This window comes from Panthera leo, chromosome A1 (genome assembly GCF_018350215.1).
Source record: "Panthera leo isolate Ple1 chromosome A1, P.leo_Ple1_pat1.1, whole genome shotgun sequence".
In the NCBI taxonomy this organism is placed as follows: Eukaryota; Metazoa; Chordata; class Mammalia; order Carnivora; family Felidae; genus Panthera; species Panthera leo.
In genome coordinates this window covers 35,713,085-35,736,499 of record NC_056679.1, presented here as the reverse complement: position 1 = coordinate 35,736,499, position 23,415 = coordinate 35,713,085, and the positions used below count along the sequence as shown (strand labels likewise).

The 23,415-nt window shown below is 36.4% G+C and overlaps 1 protein-coding gene across 1 annotated transcript in view; it reads left to right on the top strand.

The window, feature by feature from the left end:
• Positions 1-23,415, top strand: part of DIAPH3 (diaphanous related formin 3) — a 504,750-nt gene that overhangs the window by 272,475 nt on the left and 208,860 nt on the right. The window contains exon 22 of the mRNA XM_042927440.1: positions 11,418-11,547. Within this exon, the coding sequence (XP_042783374.1) occupies positions 11,418-11,547 (130 nt within the window). The remainder of the gene's footprint in view (positions 1-11,417; positions 11,548-23,415) is intronic.

Sequence of the window (23,415 nt, the reverse complement as noted above, 5' to 3'; positions counted from 1 at the left end):
TTTTTTTTGTTTTTGTTGTTTGTTTGTTTTTTTTTTTCATGCCGAGCTCAACACTACTCTGATAGTAAAGAAAAAGAGTGGGTGGAGTGTGAATCTCAGGCACACGACAGAACTGAAAAAAGTTGATGGCCAGTGTCCTGAGTTATTCTTCAGGGCTCTACCTTGTACAGATAGAGTTTCAGTCATTATATAAAAAGCAGGAGACAAATAACTCTGCCTATCACCTGTTACACTCAGATCGGATCATAGTGTGAAGTTTTTTGTGTGAGATTTTGCTTCTCCTATATCACCTTTTCATTCACTCTATGAAGTTATTTTGAAGAAAGACCTCTGCCAAACAAATCCACTGTTCCATCTACATTGTGTTTTAGAAGGATTTTAGAGAGGTTTTTATTCTTTATCGGATTGGCAAAATCACACCAGTGAATTTTGGCACCCTTTGAAAGTAAAGCAGTTTTTGGCCAAAGACTTGCAGATAACAAATGCCATTCTTATTTTACATCCAGCCAATTAAGTCACTGAAATGTTGACTTCCAAAGCAACGTGAAGCTATCTAGGATTTTTAACCCCTTTGATTCATTCAGTAACACATTTAATCAATAGCATTTTCCAAGAAATATTTAATTGGGTTTACTAAATAATGTTTTTGATAAATTGTATTCATATTATCTTAGTTTTTTTTTCAACTGCTATTAATCATTGTAAATTAGAAATATTCTTTGAGGCGCCTAGATGGCTTAGTCAGTTAAGCATCTGACTTCAGCTCAGGTCATGATCTCACGGGTCATGGGTTCAAGCCCCGCATCGGGCTCTGTGCTGACAGCTCAGAGCCTGGAGCCTGTTTCGGATTCTGTGTCTCCCTCTCTGACCCTCCCCCACTCGTGCTCTGTCTCCCTCTGTCTCAAAAATAAACATTAAAAAAAATTTTTTTTTTAAAAAGAAATATTCTTTCACTAGAATTAGAGTGGCTTTACTCATGATCAGCAGATACACTGCTTGTGTGCTATCATCTCACCATTTTCATGAAAAGCATTGCTAATCTATGAAATCTCCTTTCCCCCAAACACATAGTCTCAGAATCAGCCTTAACACCATGCTTATAGACAGGCCTCCTATCCTTTAGAGGGAGCACCCAAGAAGAACCTTACCAGTCATCTCTGCTTTACTCCAGTCTCCTGTTTTTGTGCATTTTCAAAATGAAAAATCAAAAATTGAATAAGATGCTCCATTCCTGATAGTCGAGGAAATTTATTGTTTACCTCTTCTTTGTCAACAGTTTGCATTGTTCTTGCATTTTTGGAATAGAGGCAAAATGTGCAGGATTATTATCTCCACAGTTAGACAATGGCATTTGTGAACATTTGTTCTTAGGTAGCAGAGGTGGGGAGTACAATGATAAAAATGGGTATACACTAAAGCCAAAGACATTACAAGAAAGGAAAGTTATTGGCCAATATCTCTCATAAAAACAGATGCAAAAATTCTTAGCAAAATGTTATAAGCCAAACCAATAATGTGTAAAAAAGAAATATATACTACAGCCAAGCGGGATTTATTACAGGTGCGGGAGACTGGTTAAACATTTGAAAATCAGTTAATAGAATCCATTACATCCATAGGCCAAAGAAGAAAAATCATTTGATCATGTTAATATATGCAGAAAAAGCATTTGATAAAATCCAACAGGCATTCATGTAAAAAACTCAAGAAACTAGAAATATAGAGGGGGACTTCCTCAAGTTGATGAAGAATATCTACAAAAACTATAGCTAGCATTGTACTTAATGGTAAGAAACCAAATGTTTTCCCTCTAACATTGGGCAAAGAAAAGGATGTCCCTGGTCAAAATTCTTTTTTTTTTTTTTTTTTAAGTTTGTTTATTTACTTAGAGTGAGTGCGGGAGGGGCAGAGAGGGAGGGAGAGAGAGAATCTCAAGCAGAGTCCACACTGTCAGTATGGAGCCTGTTGTGGGGCTCAAACTTGTGAACCATGAAATCATGACCTGAGCTAAAATCTAGAGTTGGACGCTTAACCGACTGAGCCACTGAGCCACTCCCCTGGTACCCTTCTTATTCAGCATTGTATTGGAAGTCTTAGCTAATGCAGTAAGACAAGAAAACGAAATAGAAGTTGTATAGATTGAGAAGGAATAAATAAAAGTGTCTTTGTTCATAGGTGAAATGTTTGCCTGTGTAGAAAGCCCTACCAAATTGACCAAAACCAAAAAGAAAAAAGAAAAAATATATATATACCTCCTGGAACTGGTAGGTAATTATAGCAAAGTTTCAGGATATGAAGTTGACATAAAAAAGTTAATCACTTTCCAAAAACAAGCAACGAAGAGCTGAACTTGAAAGGAAAAACAATATCATTTATGTTAGTACACAAAAGAGTAGTACTTAAAATATGTACAAGATTCTTATGAGAAAAACTATAAAACTTTGATGAAAAAAATCAAGAAAGAGCTAATAAAGAATTAGATATTCCATGTTAATGGAAAAGAATGTTCAATATTATTTAGATATTTCTTCTTCCCAACTTGATCTGTAGATTCCATGCAATCCTAATCAAAATCCCAGCAAGCTATTTTGTGAATATTGACAAACTGAATCTAAAGGCCATATGGGCATGTAAAAGACCCAGAAAAGCCAACACAACACTGAAGAGGAACGGAGTCGAAGGACTGATACTCCTCGACTTCAGGAATTACAAAGCTGCAATAATCAAAATATTCTTATATTGGTTAAAAAAAAAAAAAAAAAAAGTGGATGGATCAATGAGACAGAATAGAGAGCCCGGAAATAACTCTACATAAATATAGTCAAATCTTTGACAAAGAAACAAAGGCAATCAATGGAGAAATAACAGCCTTTTTTTTTTTTTTTTAAATTTTCTTTGAATGTTTGTTTATTTTTGAAGGAAAGACAGAGCATGATCAGGGGAAGAGCAGGGAGAAAAGGAGACACAGAAAGCAAAGTGGGCTCTAGGCTCCACACTGTGAGCACAGAGCCCCATGCGGGGCTCAAACTCACAAACCGCGAGCTCATGACCTGAGCCGAAGTCGGATGCTTAACCGACCGAGCCACCCAGGCGTCCTGAAATAACAGTCTTTTGAAGAAATGGTGCTGGAACAACTGCACATAAACATGCCGAAAACAAAACAACAAAAACTGTATCTCCATACAGACCTCAGGCCTTTCATAAACATTAATTCAAAATGGACATAGCCCTACATGTAAAATGCAAAGCTGTACAACTTTTAGAAGATAAGAGAAAATTCAGGTGACTTTAGTTTTGTCAATGACTTTTTAGATAGGGTACCAAAAGCATGATCCTTGAAAGAAAAATAGTGAGAAGTTGGATTTCATCAAAATGGAAAACTCTGCAAAAACACTTTTAAGAGAGAAGATAGGAGTGCCTGCATGGTTAAATCGGTTAAACCTCTGATTCTTGATTTCAGTTCAGGTCATAATCTCACGGTTCGTGAGGTGAAGCCCCATGTCGGGGTCCATGCTGGCAGTGTGGAGACTGCTTGGGATTTTCTGTTTTCCTCTCTTTCTTTCTGCCTCCCTCCCTCCCTCCCTCCCCCTCACTCTCTTCCTCCCTCCCAACGTCAAAATCAATAAACTTAAAAATATATAAAAAAGAAGACACACCACAGACGGGGAGAAAATCCTTGCAAAATGCATATCTAATAAAGGACTTCTATCCAAAATATATAAATAACTCTTGAAATTCAACAAGAAAATAATTAAGAAATGGTCAAAAGACCTGACCGGACACAACACCAAAGAGGATTTACAAATGGCAAATAAATATATGAGCAGATAGCCAACATCATAGTCAGCAGAGAATTGCAAGCTGAAACAATGAGACAATGTACACATCTATTAGAATGGCTAAAATCTGAAACATTGGCAAGTTCAAATCCTGGCAAAAATGTAGTACAACAGGAAGAGAATGCAAAATGGTACATCTCTGTTGGAAGACTGTTGGGCAGTAACCAAGTTAAACATAAATTTAGAATTCAGTGATCACACTCTTACTTACTTTTAACGCCTTACTTATTCAAAGGCGTTGAAAACCTGTGCACAAATGTTTATAGCAGCTTTATTTGTAATTGCCAATATTTGGAAATAACTAAGATGTCCTTCAGTAGGTGAATGGATAAACAAACTGTGATGCCTCCATACAATAGAATAGTATTCAGTGATAAAAATAAATGATCTCCCAAGCCAAGAGAAGATTTGGAGGAAGCTTAAATTCATGTTATTAAGTGAAAGAGGCCAATTTGAAAAGACTACATACTGGATGATTCCAAATATACGTATGACTCTTTGGAAGAGAGAAAATTATAGAAATGGTAAAAAGATCAGTGGTTGTCAGGGGTTGTGATGGAGAGAGAATACAGAAGATTTGAATAAGAGCATGGGGAGTTTGGGGATTGGGTGAGTGAAACTCTTCTGTATGATGGTATAATGGTAGATATATGATCTGCATTGTCAACCCCCCTACAACTGTAGAAGGCAGCGGATCTTAAGAATAATGTCATCAGTTGTGACAAAGGTACCACACCCATGTAAAATGTTACTAATAGGGAAATTTGGATGGAGGGGAGGGTATATGGGAGCTCTGTATTTTCTGCTCATTTTTTTTTTTCTGAAAAGTTGAAACTGCTTTAAAGAAATAAAATCTAGGATTTAAAAAATAAAAGGTAGAACATTCAATTTAAAATTTATGTATTTGGTCCATTTATATTAATTAAAGAATACTGAGCTGTTTTAAATGTCTTGTGGATAAGGAGGCTATATAAATAAACAGAACATTGAACAATACAGTAGATAATGTAATAAGCTAAAATTTTTACTACAGTGCAAAAAATTCTTTGAACTCTGCAGTTTTTGTAGTTGCTAAAATCCAAAAGAAATAAATTAAAAACATAATTCAGGGAAAGTGGGGGGGAGTATGAAAGAAACTAGCTTATAATTATAGAAATCCACATTATATAAAGCATTTTCTTATTTAATATTTAAACTCTCGTCATTTTAAAATGAAAACTACACAATGAATAGAAATTATTTTCATATATGAATATCACAATTTGTCTAATATATTTTTTTACCTAATATCATTTGATCTCTACTTTAAAATCATTTTGAAAGTTTTATTATAGGTAGTAATAGTTATGGCAGTGACCTAAATGATGTTAAGCATCTTATTTTATTTAAATTAAGATTTTTATTTCCATTGTAGGGAGATAACCAATCTTTTCAAAAAAATTAATCAGCATGGTGATTATTTTTTTAAGGTAGTTATACACATATCAAAAAACATTATTCATTGTATAATTGTGGTTTTCACTAGTGAATTTTTCCTGGCACATTGCCCTTCTTATCTAAGCAAATATGATATTTTTTTTTTGATAGTATGTGTTTACACACCTATTTTCATGGGAATACCTTTAACTTCTATTTAGAGTTCCTATTTCGTACGTTCACAAATCGCTTTATTCTGCATAGGATTTAAGATGTAATGTGATGTTCATATGTATACTTGTTCAAGTCTGTTAAAGGTTAAACTTAACAGCTGTCTTTTCATCTAAATGTATTCGAATAATATTTTGTCAGCACTAATCTATTAGCAATGTTGAAAGACTTGCTGTTTCAGTGATAAGATTTAGGTGACATTTTATTAAATTTATAGATACAACATTAGAAAGAATGGCATGCTCTCAGAACTAGAAATGACCTCAAGGTAGCAGGTGTCTGTTTTTAGAGGCTTTTCAGGCTAAAATTAGCAGGTCGTAGGGCTTCAGTATTTTAAATTGCATCTGTTCTTTTGTTGTCTTACCTGCCATTTTTGTCCACCTGGTTTTGAGAAATTTGTTTATTTTGACACATAATAATCTAAAGATTTTTGTAGAGGAACTGTATTTTGTAGTAGTTAAGAACTTAGGATTCAAACAGACATGGGTTCAAACCTTGGGCTTATCAGATAGTAGTTATATGACCTGGTGTATGCTACATCATCTCTCAAGTCTTTTTTCTCCTCTTTAGTAATGTGTATAATACTAGTTCCACCTAAAGATGTTTTGTGTTTTAAGCATTAAATTATATCCTTTTTGACTAGTTCTGGCCTCAGGGTAAGTGTCACATAAGAGCTACTGCTATGATAATATCAGTGGTATTTGTGTTAATGGCATTAATATTAATATTGCTGTTATTATTTATAATAAAAACTGATCATTAATATTATTTCTAATATTAATCATATTAATTGCCATACACAAGTTAGGGTCTTCTAGAATGTTCCTGGGGCAATTACAGATTCTCGTAATTTTGTCATTTTTATGGTGTTCAGCAATGTCTCCAACATCCAGAGCAGTAGTGCCGTTTTGATACATACTTAGATAACAGAAGCATAATAATGGAAGTAGAGCTACTGATTTGGCAATACTCTTATGATTTAAGTATCATTAGTCAAAGAGTATGGGACCTTTGGATTCTGAGGATCACCAAAAGGATACTCAGTTTTTATTTTAGGAATTTTTCTTGTGGTTAAAACAATGGAATATTCTTTAAATGTCATCCGAATTTGTGCTGAATGGCTTAAAAATATTCCAAAACACTGCATTGTAGCTACAAAGGAATTCTACTCCAGAGTGACAAGTAGGCCATGATTTATTACAGGATCTTCTTTTAACGTTATTTTGTCTGAAATGAACAGAGCAGTTGAAGAAACTCCATCCATCTTTGTGTTTATTTGACATCCATGCTGCATTAAATGTACCTCAAAGAAACAATATACAAATAAGAAATTCTACTTAACAGTGATGATTACTCATCAGCAAGATACATCTCTTGGCAATAAAACAAAAGGAAGCCTGTCAAACAATGTCTGTTAAAATTTAAATAAAGCATAGTTTTTAAACCTAAATGAATTTTTAAAGCAAATATTTTAGCTTCATTTTCTTTCCAAGAGTTAGCATTACAAAGTGTGCTCAAGTGAACTGTTCTTTCTCTCCAACAAAATTAGCACCATCCCCCAGCTTTCCTTATTCTTCTAGTTCAGTTGCTGATTATATATGATAGGAGTAATTAGTGGAAATAAAATGTGCCCCTTTTGTTCATGTTTATCAAAAAGTGAAAAAAAAATTGAGCAAGTGCATAAAAAGACTTTGATAAATATTTTGTGCATTTATGCTTTTGGGAGGTGCCCTTTTTTATCCTTTTTTATAAAGTGACATGGGGGAGAAGTAGAGGAGGGGATAGAGTAATTGACGCAGGAAGAATAACTTTGTGTACTTTTTCCTGAGAATGTTAGGACCTGAATGAAGATTCTCCACCCTGGAATTTAAAGCCACATAGCAGTTTGTAAATGAGACACCATATGTTATCAACAAACAGTTGCCATCCTTGTTTCTTGTCTAAACTTATCATTTATTAGGTTTAATTTCAAATTTATTTACTTAGAAATTTTATTTTATTGTTTTGGTCTTACGAATGTTAAATACAGATTCTAAAAGGATGGGAGAATTTTGCTTCCATTTACTATTCAGTGGACATACTTTTGAATATTAGACTGTTGCCAATATGCTACCTGCTAAGCAGTTGATGTTTTCAGTAATATAGCCAGAATAACACTCTGCCCCATAAATTAGTGTCTAGCTCTGTGATGGTCTCTGAACAACTTGAATTTTTGTTTGACTTGTATACTTAACATTTACTAAACTGGTAGATGCTATAAACTATATTCCAGAATTCTAATTCTGAATTTTTATTGCTCATGAATAAAGATCGAGATTGATCTCATTGGTTGTTGTTAGATCACAGAGATTTCTTCATACATTTAATCCTAGCAGTGGCTGGCTATTTAGCTGCGTCATACATAGTACTTACTGGAAAGCTCTTTGAGGGCTTTGCAAATTACAGAGGTAGATGGTGCTTGTGCTAATCAACATTCTACACAGGCCGTGTATCTAGTTTCACAGGAAAGGAACATGGTTGAAGGGGAGGGGTGTAACCGGCAGCAGTGGGGAGCTGAGAGTTCACAGAAGGGATGCTATTCCCAAGGCAGTCATTGCTGCCAGGGGGGAGGGGGAGAGAAGAGTTTATTATTAAGGTGTTTTAAAAAACAAAAACAAAATACAGCTTTTATGCTAAGTCTTGGTTGTACAAGAGAAAAATTATTTATGAAACTTTGCTACTTTTACTCTGGCCTTATCCATTAACCATGATAGTGTGAAGGAAATTACGGATTGAAAGGTAATTTAATAAATCCGATTGGCATTCTCAGTATATGTGAAAACAAACTGAAAGATTCTAACGGCCGTTAGCATGCAAAAATAACTTGTGAACTGAGATTACAACTAGGTTAATTCATTTTTATTCTAGTATTTTTTTAAGTTTATTTATTTTGAGAGAGAAAGAGAGAACGAAGGGGGAGGAGGGCAGAGACGGAAGAAGAGAGAGAATCCCAAGCAGGCTCTGCACAGTGTCAGCATAGAGCCCAACAGAAGGCTCAATCTTAGGAACCATGAGGTCATGACCTGCATCAAAATCAAGAGTCGGATGCTTAACCGACTGAGCCACCCAGGCGCCCCTATTTTAGTATTTTTAAAATTAGATTTTGCTATGTCTATCAACACTTGAGTCCGCTATAATGTATACTTAATATTTTTGGAGTGGAAAACGAATTTGGAGTCTCTTTTTTCTGTCCAGTCCCATATTCTTATTTTATCTGTGTGAAAACTGAACTCTAGTAACTTACCAGTGACCATGTAACTAGTTAAAGGCACTGTTTAGCATTACCAGGTCATCCACACATGTTAGTGGCAATTAATCTAGCTAGTTAGTCAAGTCCTTTTTTGAGGTATGCTTTTTAAAACACTCAGATGGATGTTGTGGCTTATGTTCCTTTAAAAAAAGGTATCAAATAATGGATTGTGTCCTATCAGTCAGTTTTTAAGGTGCCATACTTAAGGAATCATACTTTTGGTTTGCATGTTGAAAGGCCAGTGTAGCATTTAAATCTATCACATGAGTAATCATGAAACTCAGGTTGTGTGGGAGGGTAGCTCTGTATTTCCAGGAATAAGATATTTTTGTACTAATAAGTAATGTGTTTTAACATTTGTGATGGTAGAGTTTATCTCTCCTAATTCCACTATCAGATATTAACAGTTGTTTGATACTTGTCTGATAATAATATGATATTTAGTGATGTAGAATTTTAAAAAAATTACATACACACCCACCCCCATTTGAAGTTGGAAAGGAAGCAGGGAAACAGGGCTGTCCACAACTAGGTATACCAAGAATTTCCAGCTCCAAATGAACTCTTTGTACAAAAGAAATGATTTTCCCCCTTTCGTATGTGTCTGCTCTGAATAATTACTCAATTATAGGGAACACCACCACATGACATATTTGCTTTCTATTCACCCTCAACACCCCCATCCCCAGATACTACACAAAACCTGAGCTGGCTTCCATTTATTTTTTATGTTTTTCGCATCATTACTTCTCCCTTCTGGTTGCATGCCTTGGCCATTTCAGATTAGAATTGTCTACTCTAGTCTTCTCTTCAAGCCTCTGTCCAGCTTCCTTTCATTCTGTGTACTGGCTTGGATTCATTTGATCAACTGTTTAGCTTTGGGGGCTGAGGGCTCACAAACTGGTGACCTAGTCCAGTCTGTTCCTCTGAGTTCTAGCCAGACATGCTCAAGAGTTTACCCACCCTCGAGGGAGAGAAAATTGGTTCTTTGGAAGCAAAAGTATCTTGCTGTTTTTATGTGCAAAGCATAGATGTACATACAGTACCTAAACAGTTACACAGTATACCGATGATTTAAAAATTTCGTAAGTGCACGCAATTAAGAAAAAATGCCTAAAGATGCTCCTTAGCCAGCAATAATGAACGACAAAAAAAGGTTGAGAAGCATTGTTTTACACCTGTATCAGTCTACATCCTTGTTGGGCATTTTTACTTGGATGTCACTTAAAAGCTTTAAACTCAACCTGGCCAAAACTGAAACTGGTCTCTCTTTGCCCACCCCACCTAAATTTGTTTGTCTGTCTTTCCACTTATTCCAATTAATGGCACTGCCTGGGTTTCCATGCCCCCTCCATCCTGTTATCTCCGTCCCCAAGGCACTGCCTCTGCTCAGGCCTTCTTTCCCTGACCGAATTATTGTTACAGCATTTTAAAGTTCTTCATCCTGCTTCTGTTCTTACCTTTGCTTTTCGTCTTTCATCCACACTGCACTAGAGGGAACTTTCTAACTGCAGGTCTGGTCATCTCTTACCCAATTTAAAAACTCCCAATTCTGGGGTGCCTGGGTGGCTCAGTTGGTTAAGCATCCAAATTCAGCTCAGGTTCCAAATTGATCTCATGGTTCGTGGGTTGGAGCCCTGCATGAGGCTCCGTGCTGACAGCTAGGAGCCTGGAGCCTGCTTCAGATTCTGTCTTCTTTTCTCTCTGCCCCTCCCCTCTTGTGCTTGTGCTCTCTCTCAAAATTAAATAAAGATTAAAAATAAGTTAATTAATTAAAAAGTACCCCCCCCCCCCGATTCTTAAGGATCAAAATCTTCTTTCCTTTGCATGGCATACACTTCCTCCTGTTTTCTGGTCTTTTCTGATCTTCCCAGATTTATATCTTTCTACGCTATCATCCTCCTCAACACACACTTTTATTTTGGAGTCATTCAGACTCCTCAAATGTGTCATTTTCCTCTTCATCTATGGCCTTTTTAAAATGCTGTTCCATCTGCTTGTGATACTGCACTTTTGAATTTTCTTCCTCCCTTCCTAATCCCATACAACTTCCTGTCTACCAGTGTTCAGTTCAGATGTCCTGTCCTCTTAGGCATACTTTGTGATTATTCTTAGTATACTCTTTGTCACACCAGGGTAAATGTGTGTGTGTGTGTGTGTGTGTGTGTGTAGGTATGTATGTATCCCCCCCCCCCCCACCCAGTAAACAGCTTCTTGAGGAACTCTGTGTCTTATTTGTTATTGTATCTCCGACTCCTGCAGTATCTAGTAGGCATTCCATAAATATGTGCCAAATTAAAACAAAGAAACTAACGCCTGGGGTTGTTTTAAGTACTACTATTATATAGACTTTCAGGTTACACTGCTGTCCTAAGTATTTATCATACATTTGCTGCATAATAAATTGCATAATAGATTAGATTAAACTTATACTTTCTTTCCAACAAACGTTAATGACGTCACTTAAACCAATTCATAAAGTGTAGCTTTCAAGTATTTAAACCTTTGCAATTCAAAAACAGAATTAACTAATTTTACAATTGACTTAGCTTTTACCTATAAAATGTAGTATTAATGTAATATAAATAGGCAGATTATCAAAATATTTTTTACTGTTTTTTTCTCCCTCTCATCCAATTTAGCTAAAGGACACGAAGTCCGCAGATCAGAAAACAACCCTACTTCATTTTCTGGTGGAAATGTGTGAACAGAAGTACCCTGATATCCTGACTTTTGTGGATGATTTGGAACATTTAGACAAAGCTAGTAAAGGTTTGTGATTTTATAGAAAACATTTCACTGCTTTGGGTCTTCAGTTAGTACGCAAAGACCGAACATAGTGCCTTTTATTTGAATATACTTGCTACTTTGCCACAGTGATTTACTACTGAGTATGTCATTTTAAAAATAGAATGTCATAAGACATTTATTTTATGAGTTATCATTATTGGAACTATGAGTTTAATGGTTTTATATTAGAAAATGAGGCCTGAATTAAAAAATACATTATTTTGTAGTTTATACCTTATGAGTTCCTACCAGCCCCACCCTCTGCTGCTCCTCCCCTCCGCCACCACTGTTACTGGTAAGATGCTTCCTTGATTCAGTGTCATTCACTTGGGGACAATTGTGTGTCTGGGCCAAGCCCCAGTAATCAGTGGCCCCAGTTAGCCTAAGTTCTAAATCTATCTCTATCCACATTGAAGGGACAGACTGCATACTTTGTCCTAGCAGAGACAATTCCATGCAGTCCTTTGTAATACCCAGATAGCTAACCTGCTTCTGGTCCTTACTGGACTTAGATCAGGTTGCAAAGGGTCATGAGAGGATAGGACCTGGTATTAATAGTTGGTTATAATATGATTTGAATGCGATTTTTTGATCACTTAAAGAATCTAGTTTTTATTTATATATCATTGATTTTGTGGAAAACATTTTACATGCTTCAACAACCAGTTTATGAATACACATTTGTATGAATACATACCTATACGTACATCCTTTTTTGGAAGACAACTCATTTGAAGTGATGGGATATCGTTATTCTCACTGTGTTGAGTCCTGGTCATTAGAAACGTCAGACTATTTTTGTAATCAGTTTATTCCCTTCTTAAAATTGGAATTTGTCAACTTAAGGATACTTGTTTTTCCCCTATATTTTAGTAATACTTCTTCTTAAACAAACAAACAAAAATCACTTTTATCATTTTCTACTCCCTTTAAATAGTTTCCTGAGATGTAGGTTTCTTTAAAGTATCTATCTCATGCAAGCTTTTTGAGGGTGGGAGGGGGTTAGAAATAATTAGTCTGGATTTTTAAGACCCAAAATAAACTTTTCACTTTATTTTTTGACCTTGCATGTGAATATAACAATACTGAAATTACTTACTTTGCCTTTGTGCTACCTTAGAATGTCCTTGGCGTAAGAAGATAATGACCAAGTATATATGCATGCATTTAAATGGAATTTAAGAAGGGAAAATAATCAAATTATTTTCTCATATAAAACAATGAGATAGGGCAACAGGGCACAGAGGAAAAAAATATTAAAAATAACTCTAAGTGGTTGATTTATTAATTCAAGAAGGTAATTTCTCTAAAATGAGATTTCTGAAATTTTGGAATAAAATGTAAGTAAACAGGCTGAAAGAGAATTGAAAGTGGATGTTCTTGATGAATGGTAAGCATGATAAGTTAAAGAGAAATAGATGAAAAAGTTATGCATAATGCCTTGAAGTATAGAGAAAGTTCTTTTTCTGAAGAAAAGAAAGCTGAGTAGTTGATACATTATATCAACGTTAGGTCTTTGGCAAGAATTAAATCCATGCAAGCATGTTCTGATAATAACAGTTTGCATGTCTGACCACTTCTCCATCTTTCCTCCTGGTTCTAAAACTGAACAGTAAGTTGGAACATACTTCTGTTTCAGATGTACTTTTTAGGACAGAGTTTATTTTCTACCAGTTTTGCTCTAAATTAAGTTTTTAAAATGGCATTTATCTATTTTGACTCATTTGATTGTACTTGAAATTCTCTATAAATATTTTAATATTTTGCTTTTGAAAACTATTTAAATTTGATAAGGGCTTACAGAGTTGTAACTTGGTAATTAGATTCTTTTGTTTGTTTTCTTTTTTGGTGTTTCTGTGGGGGCATTCTAGAGCCTTGCATGCTTCTCATTTCCATCTGTTAGAGCGGAGGCGTGCATATGTGTGTAGGTCAGCAGACAGTGTGAATGCATTTCACTGGGAGCAGCCAACTTGATGTTTGAAATAGAAAAACCATCACTGAGATAGATATATATAGATACAGATATAGATATGGATGTAGATATTATATAGTATAGGTGATTGTTGAGCATGATTTCTTTGTGTGGTTATTCTATTAATGAATGAGAATTTATAGGAATGAACGTGAGTTTTGGATGAAATGAGTCTACATTTGCTTTGGAAAATTTCAGTGATTTTATATTATATATCATCATTTAAAAGTTTCCATATTTGAAGTCTCCTCAGTGAGCTATCACATGAATTAAAAAGTACCTTTGTTTTTGAGACATAACAAATCCTGGCCATTAAGTCCTCGTGGATCAGCAGGGGGATCTTTCATTGCAACTAATGAGCTTACCCGCATGACAATTTTCAAAAATCTACTTCATTAGGGCTGCTTCTTTTCTAAGAGATAATGGCTTACAGCTTTTCTGTTGTATTTCGCTGAAAATATTTTGGGTTATTATTGTATTTCTATATACCATTGCAATATTTCTTTTTTTTTTCCCCCCTCCTGGACTTTTAAGACTGAATACATTGTCTCTTATCTAAACAGTTGAAGTTTAATGGACTCTAATCTGTGAAGGTTATATTGATTGTTTCACAATAACCTGCTTCATTATTAAATTGGAATGGTATTTTATTAATGAGTAGAAAATATGCCAAAACTCTGTGGGTTGGGGGAGTGTTTTAAGGTAAAACCAAGGTAAGTTTATAGTGTCACCTTGTTCAGCCCTGTCTCTTTTAGGGTTCTCATAACTCTGCCATATATCTGTCTTCTTCCCTAGGTAGTCTAAATTCTAGAAATGCCATCTAAGTCCAGTCTGTAACTCACTTATTCATTTGATAAGCCTGTGTTGTATGATTGCTCAGTGTCAGAAACGGTGCACTTGCTGCTGGCCCAAGGTTTAGCGTCTGTGTCTTGGTGGAACCCAGGCTTCCTCATTGGCACCCGGCTCCTGTTCCACGGGTTCCTCTTGGATTCTCAGTACCCTTCACTTCCACCTCCTGTTCGATGCAACTTCTAAGTATTGCCATTGTTATAAGCCTAATACTGAGCCCCGCTACGCATAAAATATGGCTCTTAATTCCTACAGCCTTAACTTCTTCTCCCCAAATGTTATTTACTTGAGAAAATCCCTTTTAGTACCTTTTCTTTTGATTTCCTTTTTCTCATTCACCTTGCCTCTCTTCAGCCTTCAGCATGCCAACTGAAAGCCGTGTGGTGGATTTTAAGTTAAATTTGTGGAAAGTGGCAGCTGTGGCCTACAATGTTGCCTAGCTCTCTCCTTTATCGAGTAACTTAGAGTAAATGTCACCTTCCCTCTGGTGCTTTTTCCTGGTCGTTCCTGGGAGCCTCCCCTAAGTTTCAGCGTGCTCTACTCTTTCCTTATGCATAAATACATACGTTTTCCAGAAAAATCTTAGACCTTATTTAAGAACTAGGAGTCCAGCCTGGAGACTGTTGCTGGAGCTTTTGGAGATGGAATTAGCTTCTAGAGAAAGGGCAGCCTTCAGTGAATTGTCAGAGTGGATTTAATGATGGCCCACTTCTAATGTTTTTCACTTTTTTCCATTTCCATGTGTTTAGCTTTCAGGAGCATTCTTTGATGTCTTGTATTTGATTTTTGTCCTCTTCATTTTATTGACTTCTCTGCTTTTAAGACTGTTTGTTTGATTTTTAGCTAGTAACTCCTTGCCCTGACCCAAATATTTGTCTCATCAAATACATCTCCAATTCCAAAGCCTTGTGACTTTCCAGCATTTTATGATAAATGGCTTACTAAATACCAAATGTTTATCTTTTATTCACCTACTGTGAACACTTAGAACACTTCATTTCCAGGTGGCAGCCACCTGGAAATGCCTAGTGTTTGGAATTTCAAATTCATCTGCTATAATAAGTAGAAAACATTTTCGAAGGCTCCCATTGACCTCCTTGTACTATAGACTTCTAAAAGTGCCAATTAAATTTATTAGTTTGGTATATATTTTGAATATTCAGGATTAATTATGAATTCAATCACATTTTACACATTACATGTGTACTGTAAATACATAAAAATATTCATTGTGCGACAGACTTAATAACATAAATAGCATTGTGTTTGTTGGAACCATTCTGTCATGGAAGTCATAGGTTACAACCTCATAATTTTGTGAGATAAATAATTCAGTTGGTATTACAAACCAATTGTAGGATATTAGAGTTTTCTGAAAATACACATTTGTGTGCATTTCTGTCAATACAGTGAAATAATTTGAAAGAACATGGTGGGGGGGGACATTTATAATAAAACAATTTAGAGAAGACAGCCATGTTAGGGTATTGCTTTAATTGAATTGTTGATAAGGAGCACAAAAATATATTCTACTAGGAACTGAATTCTGTCTCCATATGTGGAAGCCCTAATCCTTAGTACCTCCAAATGTGATTCAATGTGGGTTTAAAGAGGTGATGAGTAAATTGAGGCTAGTAGGGTCAGCCCTAATCCAATCTAACTTGTGTCCTTATAAGAGGAGGACATTTGGACAGATAGACAATGGGGATTCGCATGCACCCAAGACCATGTGAGGAGACAGCAGGAAGATAGCCATCTATCTGCAAGCCAAGAAGAGAGGCTTCAGAAAAAAACAGATTACTGACACCTTGGTCTTGGGCTGAAGAACTATACGAAAATAAGTTTCTGTTGTTTAAGCCACCCAGTGTGTGGCATTTGTGATGTGGCCCTAGAAAACTAATAGAATAACTTAAGACATTTTTCTTGCTGAGGGTTTTTGGCTATAGAATAGAGTAGCCTATACAGAATGATTTTTTACTTTATCAGATCACTTAAACAGTCATAGACCTGCTGTGTTAGATGTTCACTAGCAATCAATTTAGGGATATCAAAGCCTTTTGTGCAAACCATGAGTTATCACATGATTTTACATAATTGCAAGTATGCCTCAATTCCTTTTTTGAATAGACATGACACAGATTAGTACATATATGAGGAAATATTGAGGCAATCTAAATAAATATATTCATGAATGTTCACATTTAATTTCAGGGTTAGATCAATGGCATCTCCTAGATTTTATTTTAGAATGCGTTTTACACTGGTATATTAGAATGTTTTTACTCACTGTATCCCTGTGTATATTTCTTTACCACCTACCCCTGTTTTGCTACTTGAGTAGTTGTAATTTTATTATAAGCAAGTAGCCAATAAAGGCTAGTAACACTCTAAGTTCTCTGTTGACCCTTTTCTGAAAGGGAAGTGTGGATGGATGGTTGTGCCTTTTTTTGCATCATCCTATAGAAATAGTGAAAACATTTGGGGTCTCCTACCTGTGTAGCAGGACTCTGCAGATAGATGGTAAAATGACAAGTTATATCTGGGAAGCTACTTTATGACTGCTATGTAGCTAGGTCTCCATGATCTAATTTGACAATCTGTACCCATCTAATAAGTATACTTAGGAATTGTAAAATAATTTTAATATCATTACAAGCCAAACATAATAAAAGACAAATTTATTTTCAAAATGTAAGTCACATACAGGTTTGCATATATGTCCTAAAAGGGCAGTATTTGTGCAATTTTATATTCAGATTAACACTTTTAACATAAAAAGGTAGGATGAAATATAACTGGGCCATTCACAAGGTAAATACAGGATTTACGAAAAACCTACATAGTATACTGTGAGCACAGTCTACTGGGAAAAGGGCCACAAGGTCCAAGTTGTCTGATGAATAATAGCATTTTATTTAAATTGTTCCAGTTTATTTCCAGGGATTGTCTGTATAGAGTTGGCATCAAAAGTTTCAACTGGAGACTTGCGTGTAAGGTTGTATTGCACTGTTTCTCTGTGCAAATATAAACTATTTTGAAAAGCAGCATAATGGAATGCAGAGAGACCATGGCCAAAGTCCCTAGAAGGATTAAGGATTCTTTAGACTGACATTGAGGAACACGAGGCATGGAGGAACTGTACTTCCAGCTCAAGATTGCTTTTTGAGATACTGAGCTGAGAACATTTCCTGAATCGGCTGCTGCTTGGGCTGATAGATGATGATGAAGAAGAAAAACACATCAGGAAGACCTCTATATCTTTTTGGAGGTTAGCAGACTGAAAGTGGCATCAATACAGCATTAATCTTTTCAAGAAACTAACAGTTTACAGTGTTTGCAGATTTTTGGCCAGCTACAGATTTGAAATAGCTACTCGAACAGTTCTATCAGTGTCACCTATGAGCCATATCTAACATCAAGTAACAGGACATCAAGTAACAAGACAGGATCAACAGTGATAACCAAGGTCTTAGAGCTCTCAGACTGCTGACGGCGAAGCAGTATTTACTGCACCTCAGTTTTGCAACATGAAGTGGAAAATTATAAACAAGGTGGATGAAAGAAAATTTCAGAATGAGAGCATGTTGAAGGATAGCTTAACAAAACAAATCTGTGCACAATGAAGAAACCTAAGCAGTGGATGCAGTAAACTCACTTCCGGCCATCTGCTGAATGTCACTGCTCACACGGTTGACGTGTAGCCAACTGGCTGAAGAGGCCTGGGGTTGCTCAGATGCTGCAGGTGAAATTGCCAACCACTCCCCAGAAACCAGGCTATATGCAGCTTGTAAAGTCTTGACATAATAGTTGTATTAGCTTCATAGGGCTGCCATAAACCAGTTACCACATATTAAGTTCCTTTAAACAGCAGAAATATATTCACTTATTCTTTCACTATTCAGGAATACAGAAGTCTGAAATCAAGGTGTTGGTACTATTGATTCCTTCTGAAGGCTTTCAGCGAGGAGCCCTCTAAGGCCTCTCTTAACTTCTGGTGGCTGCCAGCAAGCTTGCTTCCATTTTCATCTTGTCTTCTCCTCTGTGTCTCTCACCTTTCTTTGTAAAGACAGCAGTAGGGGCACCTGGGTGGCACAGTCGGTTAAGCATCCGACTTTGGCTCAGGTCATGATCTCACGGTCCGTGAGTGCGAGCCCTGCATCAGGCTCTGAGCTGACAGCTCAGAGCCAGGAGCCTGCTTTGGATTGTTTCCCTCTCTCTCTTTGTCCTCCCCTGCTTGTGCTCTCTCTTTCTCTCTCTCCCAAATATAAATAAACATTAAAAAAAAAAAAAAGACCCCAGTCATTTGATTTAAGGGTCACTCTAAATCCAGGGTGATTTCATCTTGAGATCCTTAACTGATTTCCTGTGCAAAGATCCTATTTCCAAATAAGTCACATGCTTAAGTGCTACATGGCCATGAATTTGGGGGGTGGGAGGAATACTATTCAACTCCCTATAGTCGTCCTTGTCCTCACTCCCGTAGCTGCCCTGATACAGCACCATCATCTCTGAGTATCGTAAAATGGTGAAGTGCAGTTACACAGATAGACATATATATGGAAAGAGTTTGTCATTATGTTGTGAAATGTTTTGGTGTTTAAGGGCTGTTGTTGATGAGCTTGTGAGATACCCTTCCCTTTCATCATCACATGCAAATACTACAGCAGTTAAAACTGAAATTTATAATATGCCTCTGAATATAAGGAATTTTTATTAACAAATAGTGAGAGTTACAATAACTCCAATAAATAATTTCAGTAGGCAAAATAAAAATGTGATCCCAATTAGATTATAGAGGCATTGTATTATGGGAGAAGCTTTTGTTACAGTCACAGACTCTGAGGTTAGACACCTGGTGTTCAAACCCCACGTCTGCCCATTCCTGGAGCTATAACCTTGGACGAGTTACTTATCCCCACTGGGACTCAGTGTTCTTACCTATAAAATGGGGATAATACTTGTACCTAATTCAGAGGTTTGCTGTGAGGTTATACGTGAACATGTGTAAATACTTACAAAGCTTGAATAGCATCATGTAAGGACAATATAAATATTCTCTATATTTGCTATAGTTTTAGCTATTATTTTTCAATGATAATTTCTTGTTGACACACATCTGCCTATTCTATCACTAATGATGCAGATAAAAATGTCTCTCTGAGTCATATAATTACATAATTTTAACATGTATTCTGAATCATTATTTGAACAGATCCCAACTGTGTCTTGCCTGAAACTTATGCAAGCTTTAGAATACAAAGCTAATAATTGCATAGATTTATGTTATTGAAAATATTATTTACTTTTCTAAAATATTATTTACTTTTCTAAAACCTAAAGAATGATATAGATGTGGGAAACTGCACAAATCATACATGCACAACACAATGCAATTTTGCTAGTTGAACATACTAGCATAGAGAAATGGAATTTGGGAAATGAGTTTTATTTTCCTTCTTCTGCCTCAGCCTGAGTCACTATTTTTATTTCCTCTTTTGAACTTCGATAATAAGATTTCTTTTGAAAGAGGGCTTCTACTATTAAAAGCCTGTAAAAAATAGCTAGGGTCCAGCACCTCTTTGACTTGGACTTACTTTTTTCTGGAGGTGTCTGCATGTTGTTTAAAAAACAAATTTACCGGCCCAGAATTACTAAGGAATTAGTTACTTGGGAATGTTTTCCATTTCCATATGAAACATGAAGTAGCAGGATAAATGATAGAAGTTGCTAGAAACATCGAAAAAGATATTTGTATTCATAGAAAAACCTAAAGAAAATGTATTCTGGATAACCTTCCCCTCTCCCCTCAGAAGAGGTTATCTTCTAGTATAGATTGAAAATTGATCAGCAACGAGACTCTTTTTTCATGTGAATATGTTTATCACTGTTAGGACAGTTTCTGAGCAGGTGTCTGTCAAACTAATTTTTATTTTATTTTATTATTTTTTTTTTTTTTGAGAGAGAGAGCGAGCAAGCAGGGGGATAGGGCAGAAGGAGAGAGAGAATCTCCGGCAAGCTCCACGCCCAGTATGGAGCCAAAAATCTGGAGTCGGACACTTAACCGACTGTGCCACCCAGGTGCCGCCCCTCAAGCTACATATTTAAAGGGAAAAAGTACTAGTGCTCATTAATAGTTGTGGATATATTTTGACCCTAGAAGGAAAGGAATCTTTCCAAAAATTTTGTTGAATTCTCACTGTGTAGCAGACAGTGTGCTAAGCACTTGTGTTGGAAAAGATCAGACTTGATTTTGAGAGGGAAGAAATGAAGCAGTGGCTTAAATAAGATTGATTCATTCATTATTTGAAGAGCCATTTATCGAGTGCCTCTTCTGTCCAGACACAGTTTGGGATTCTGGATAGGGCCATGAGCACAGAAGAAGTCTCTGCTCTCTTGAAGTTTCCATTTTCCAGAACATGTGCCAAATGAAGAAGTCCATGTATATTTTGTTAGATGGTTAGTTCTAGAATTCCAGGGTAGGGTTTTGTTTCGTTTCTCCCACAATTAAAGTTGAGTGGTCAGAGAAGGCACCATAGAGAAGGTGGCCTTTGTGAAAAAAAATGTGAGGGACGTGTGAGGAAGCAAGGCATAAAAGAAGGTAAGGCCAGAAAAGTAACAGATTCTATAGGACATGATTCATCATTAGATGGATTTTGACTGTACTCTGAGATAGGGAGCCATTAGAAAGGTTTTGAGCAGCAGGGTGGCATCTGACTTGTATTTTCAAAGGCTTGCTTTGGCTTCTGTGCTCAGGGAAAAAATACAGAACAATGCAGGAGCAGTGAAACCACTCAGATGCTGTAATAATCATCCAGGGGAGAAAGCATGTTGGCTGGGACCAGAAGGAGGAGGTAGCAACTGTGGTGGGAAGTATTCAGACTTTGAAGGTAGAACCAACAAGACTTTGTCCAAGGTTGGGTGTGTTGGGTATGACAGAAAGAGGAGTCACAACACCAATCACATACTGAGATGTAGAAGTGGATTCAAGGAGGAAGACAAGTTCCGATTTGAAAGTGTGAGTTTAAGATGCCTACTAAATATCAAGGAAAGATGTTCAATAGGCAGTTGGAGCTCGGGTGGAAGATAGATGTGTGGGAGAAAAATGAAATTTTTCGAGTCTAGAGATAAGCAGTCCAGGACGTGTGAGATTACATGGTCTCTCCTAGTCATATGTGAAAATTTGTCTTAGAATTCGCACATGATCCGACCTATGCTTCATATTTGCCATGAGGACACAGTAAAAGTGGTAGCCTCTCCCCTCCCATACACAGGCACACAAAACCATTATCGTGAGGGAATGCTTTGAATATTGTTACAAACATCTCTATGATGGACCTTTTTTGTATAATATTTACCATGTTCTTGAACATCGTGAATTTTCTTGAATTTTCAAATTTTTATAGGTAATAGTGATCTATTAAATAGGTTGGTCTCACTAATACTGTTTTCTAAAGAGCTGATTTACCTTTAACACTCTCTTCATGGTTGTAGAGGACAAGGCTGCTCCTATCCCTCAGAGTTGGGGGTTGGGGAGGAGGAGGGAGAGTAAGGAGGGGTGTGGGGGGAGGACCATTCAGCCAAACTGATGCAAGGGAGCTCTTTGATTGGCTACGTTCATCCTTACAAATAGGACTTTTCTTCTCTCTTACCTCTTTCCAGGTTCCATACAAACATAGGCTGTTCTCTTGCAGTGTGATGTTGAAAAAGAATAATAATAACCACAAAACTCTCATTGCATATAATATAGTGAGTTAAGGAATGCAAGTTGGGGCAATTTATTATAAGGGGTCCCATTCACAATCAGAACAATGAGACAGAAGATGAGCTGCACAGTGGAAGGCCAGCGCTTGGGGAGGGTGACTGGTCACTCGGTTCCCACTGCTTCTTTCGGTTTACCTTTGCCTATCATGAATCAAGCTGCGATTCGCGTTGAGTTTGTACTTTTCTGTCCTCTTACTTCAGTTTTAGCCTTTTTCAAAATGATAATGGGTTTCATAATGATATTCTAGAACTTAGATTTTGTTACAGGCCTACTGAATGTTGAGCTTTTTAAAATGCTGCTGAGGACTCTCAACAATAGCCAAATTATGGAAAGAGCCTAAATGTCCATCAACTGATGAATGGATAAAGAAACTGTGGTTTATATACACAATGGAATACTACGTGGCAATGAGAAAAAATGAAATATGGCCTTTTGTAGCAACATGGATGGAACTGGAGAGTGTGATGCTAAGTGAAATAAGCCATACAGAGAAAGACAGATACCATATGGTTTCACTCTTATGTGGATCCTGAGAAACATAACAGAAACCCATGGGGGAGGGGAAGGAAAAAAAAAAAAAAAAAGAGGTTAGAGTGGGAGAGAGCCAAAGCATAAGAGACTGTTAAAAACTGAGAACAAACTGAGGGTTGATGGGGGGTGGGAGGGAGGGCAGGGTGGGAGGGAGGGCAGGGTGGGTGATGGGTATTGAGGAGGGCACCTTTTGGGATGAGCACTGGGTGTTGTATGGAAACCAATTTGACAGTAAATTTCATATATTAAAAAATAAAAAAAAATAATAAAAAATAAAAATAAAAATAAAATAAAATAAAATGCTGCTGAGGTTTTTGTCCATCTTGCCCATTTAAGTTACTGTTTGGTTTTTATTTTAACTCATGTTTATAAAATATTCGTACGGTTTTTAAAAAACACCGTTATTTGTTTGGGAGCCTGGAATTGCTTTAATCCCTGGTTTGTGGCCCTCACAAAACAGCCGTGTTTGTGAGCAAGGGAAGGTTAATTTAGGTTGAATGTTTGAATTGTTTTATGCTAATAAGTTGTTTAAGCGTTCTTTAAAGAAATCAGTTTCCCCAGAATGTATCATGAGATGTAAGAATGAATGTGACATTTCTTAGTAAGCTTGTTATGAAATAATAACCAGCATCTCCAGGAGTTATTCACAGAGGATTTTTATTTAATTACAAAGATTATTTAAATGTATGTAATTCCTACACTCTTACTTGAAGTCTTAGCAAATCATGGAGGCCAT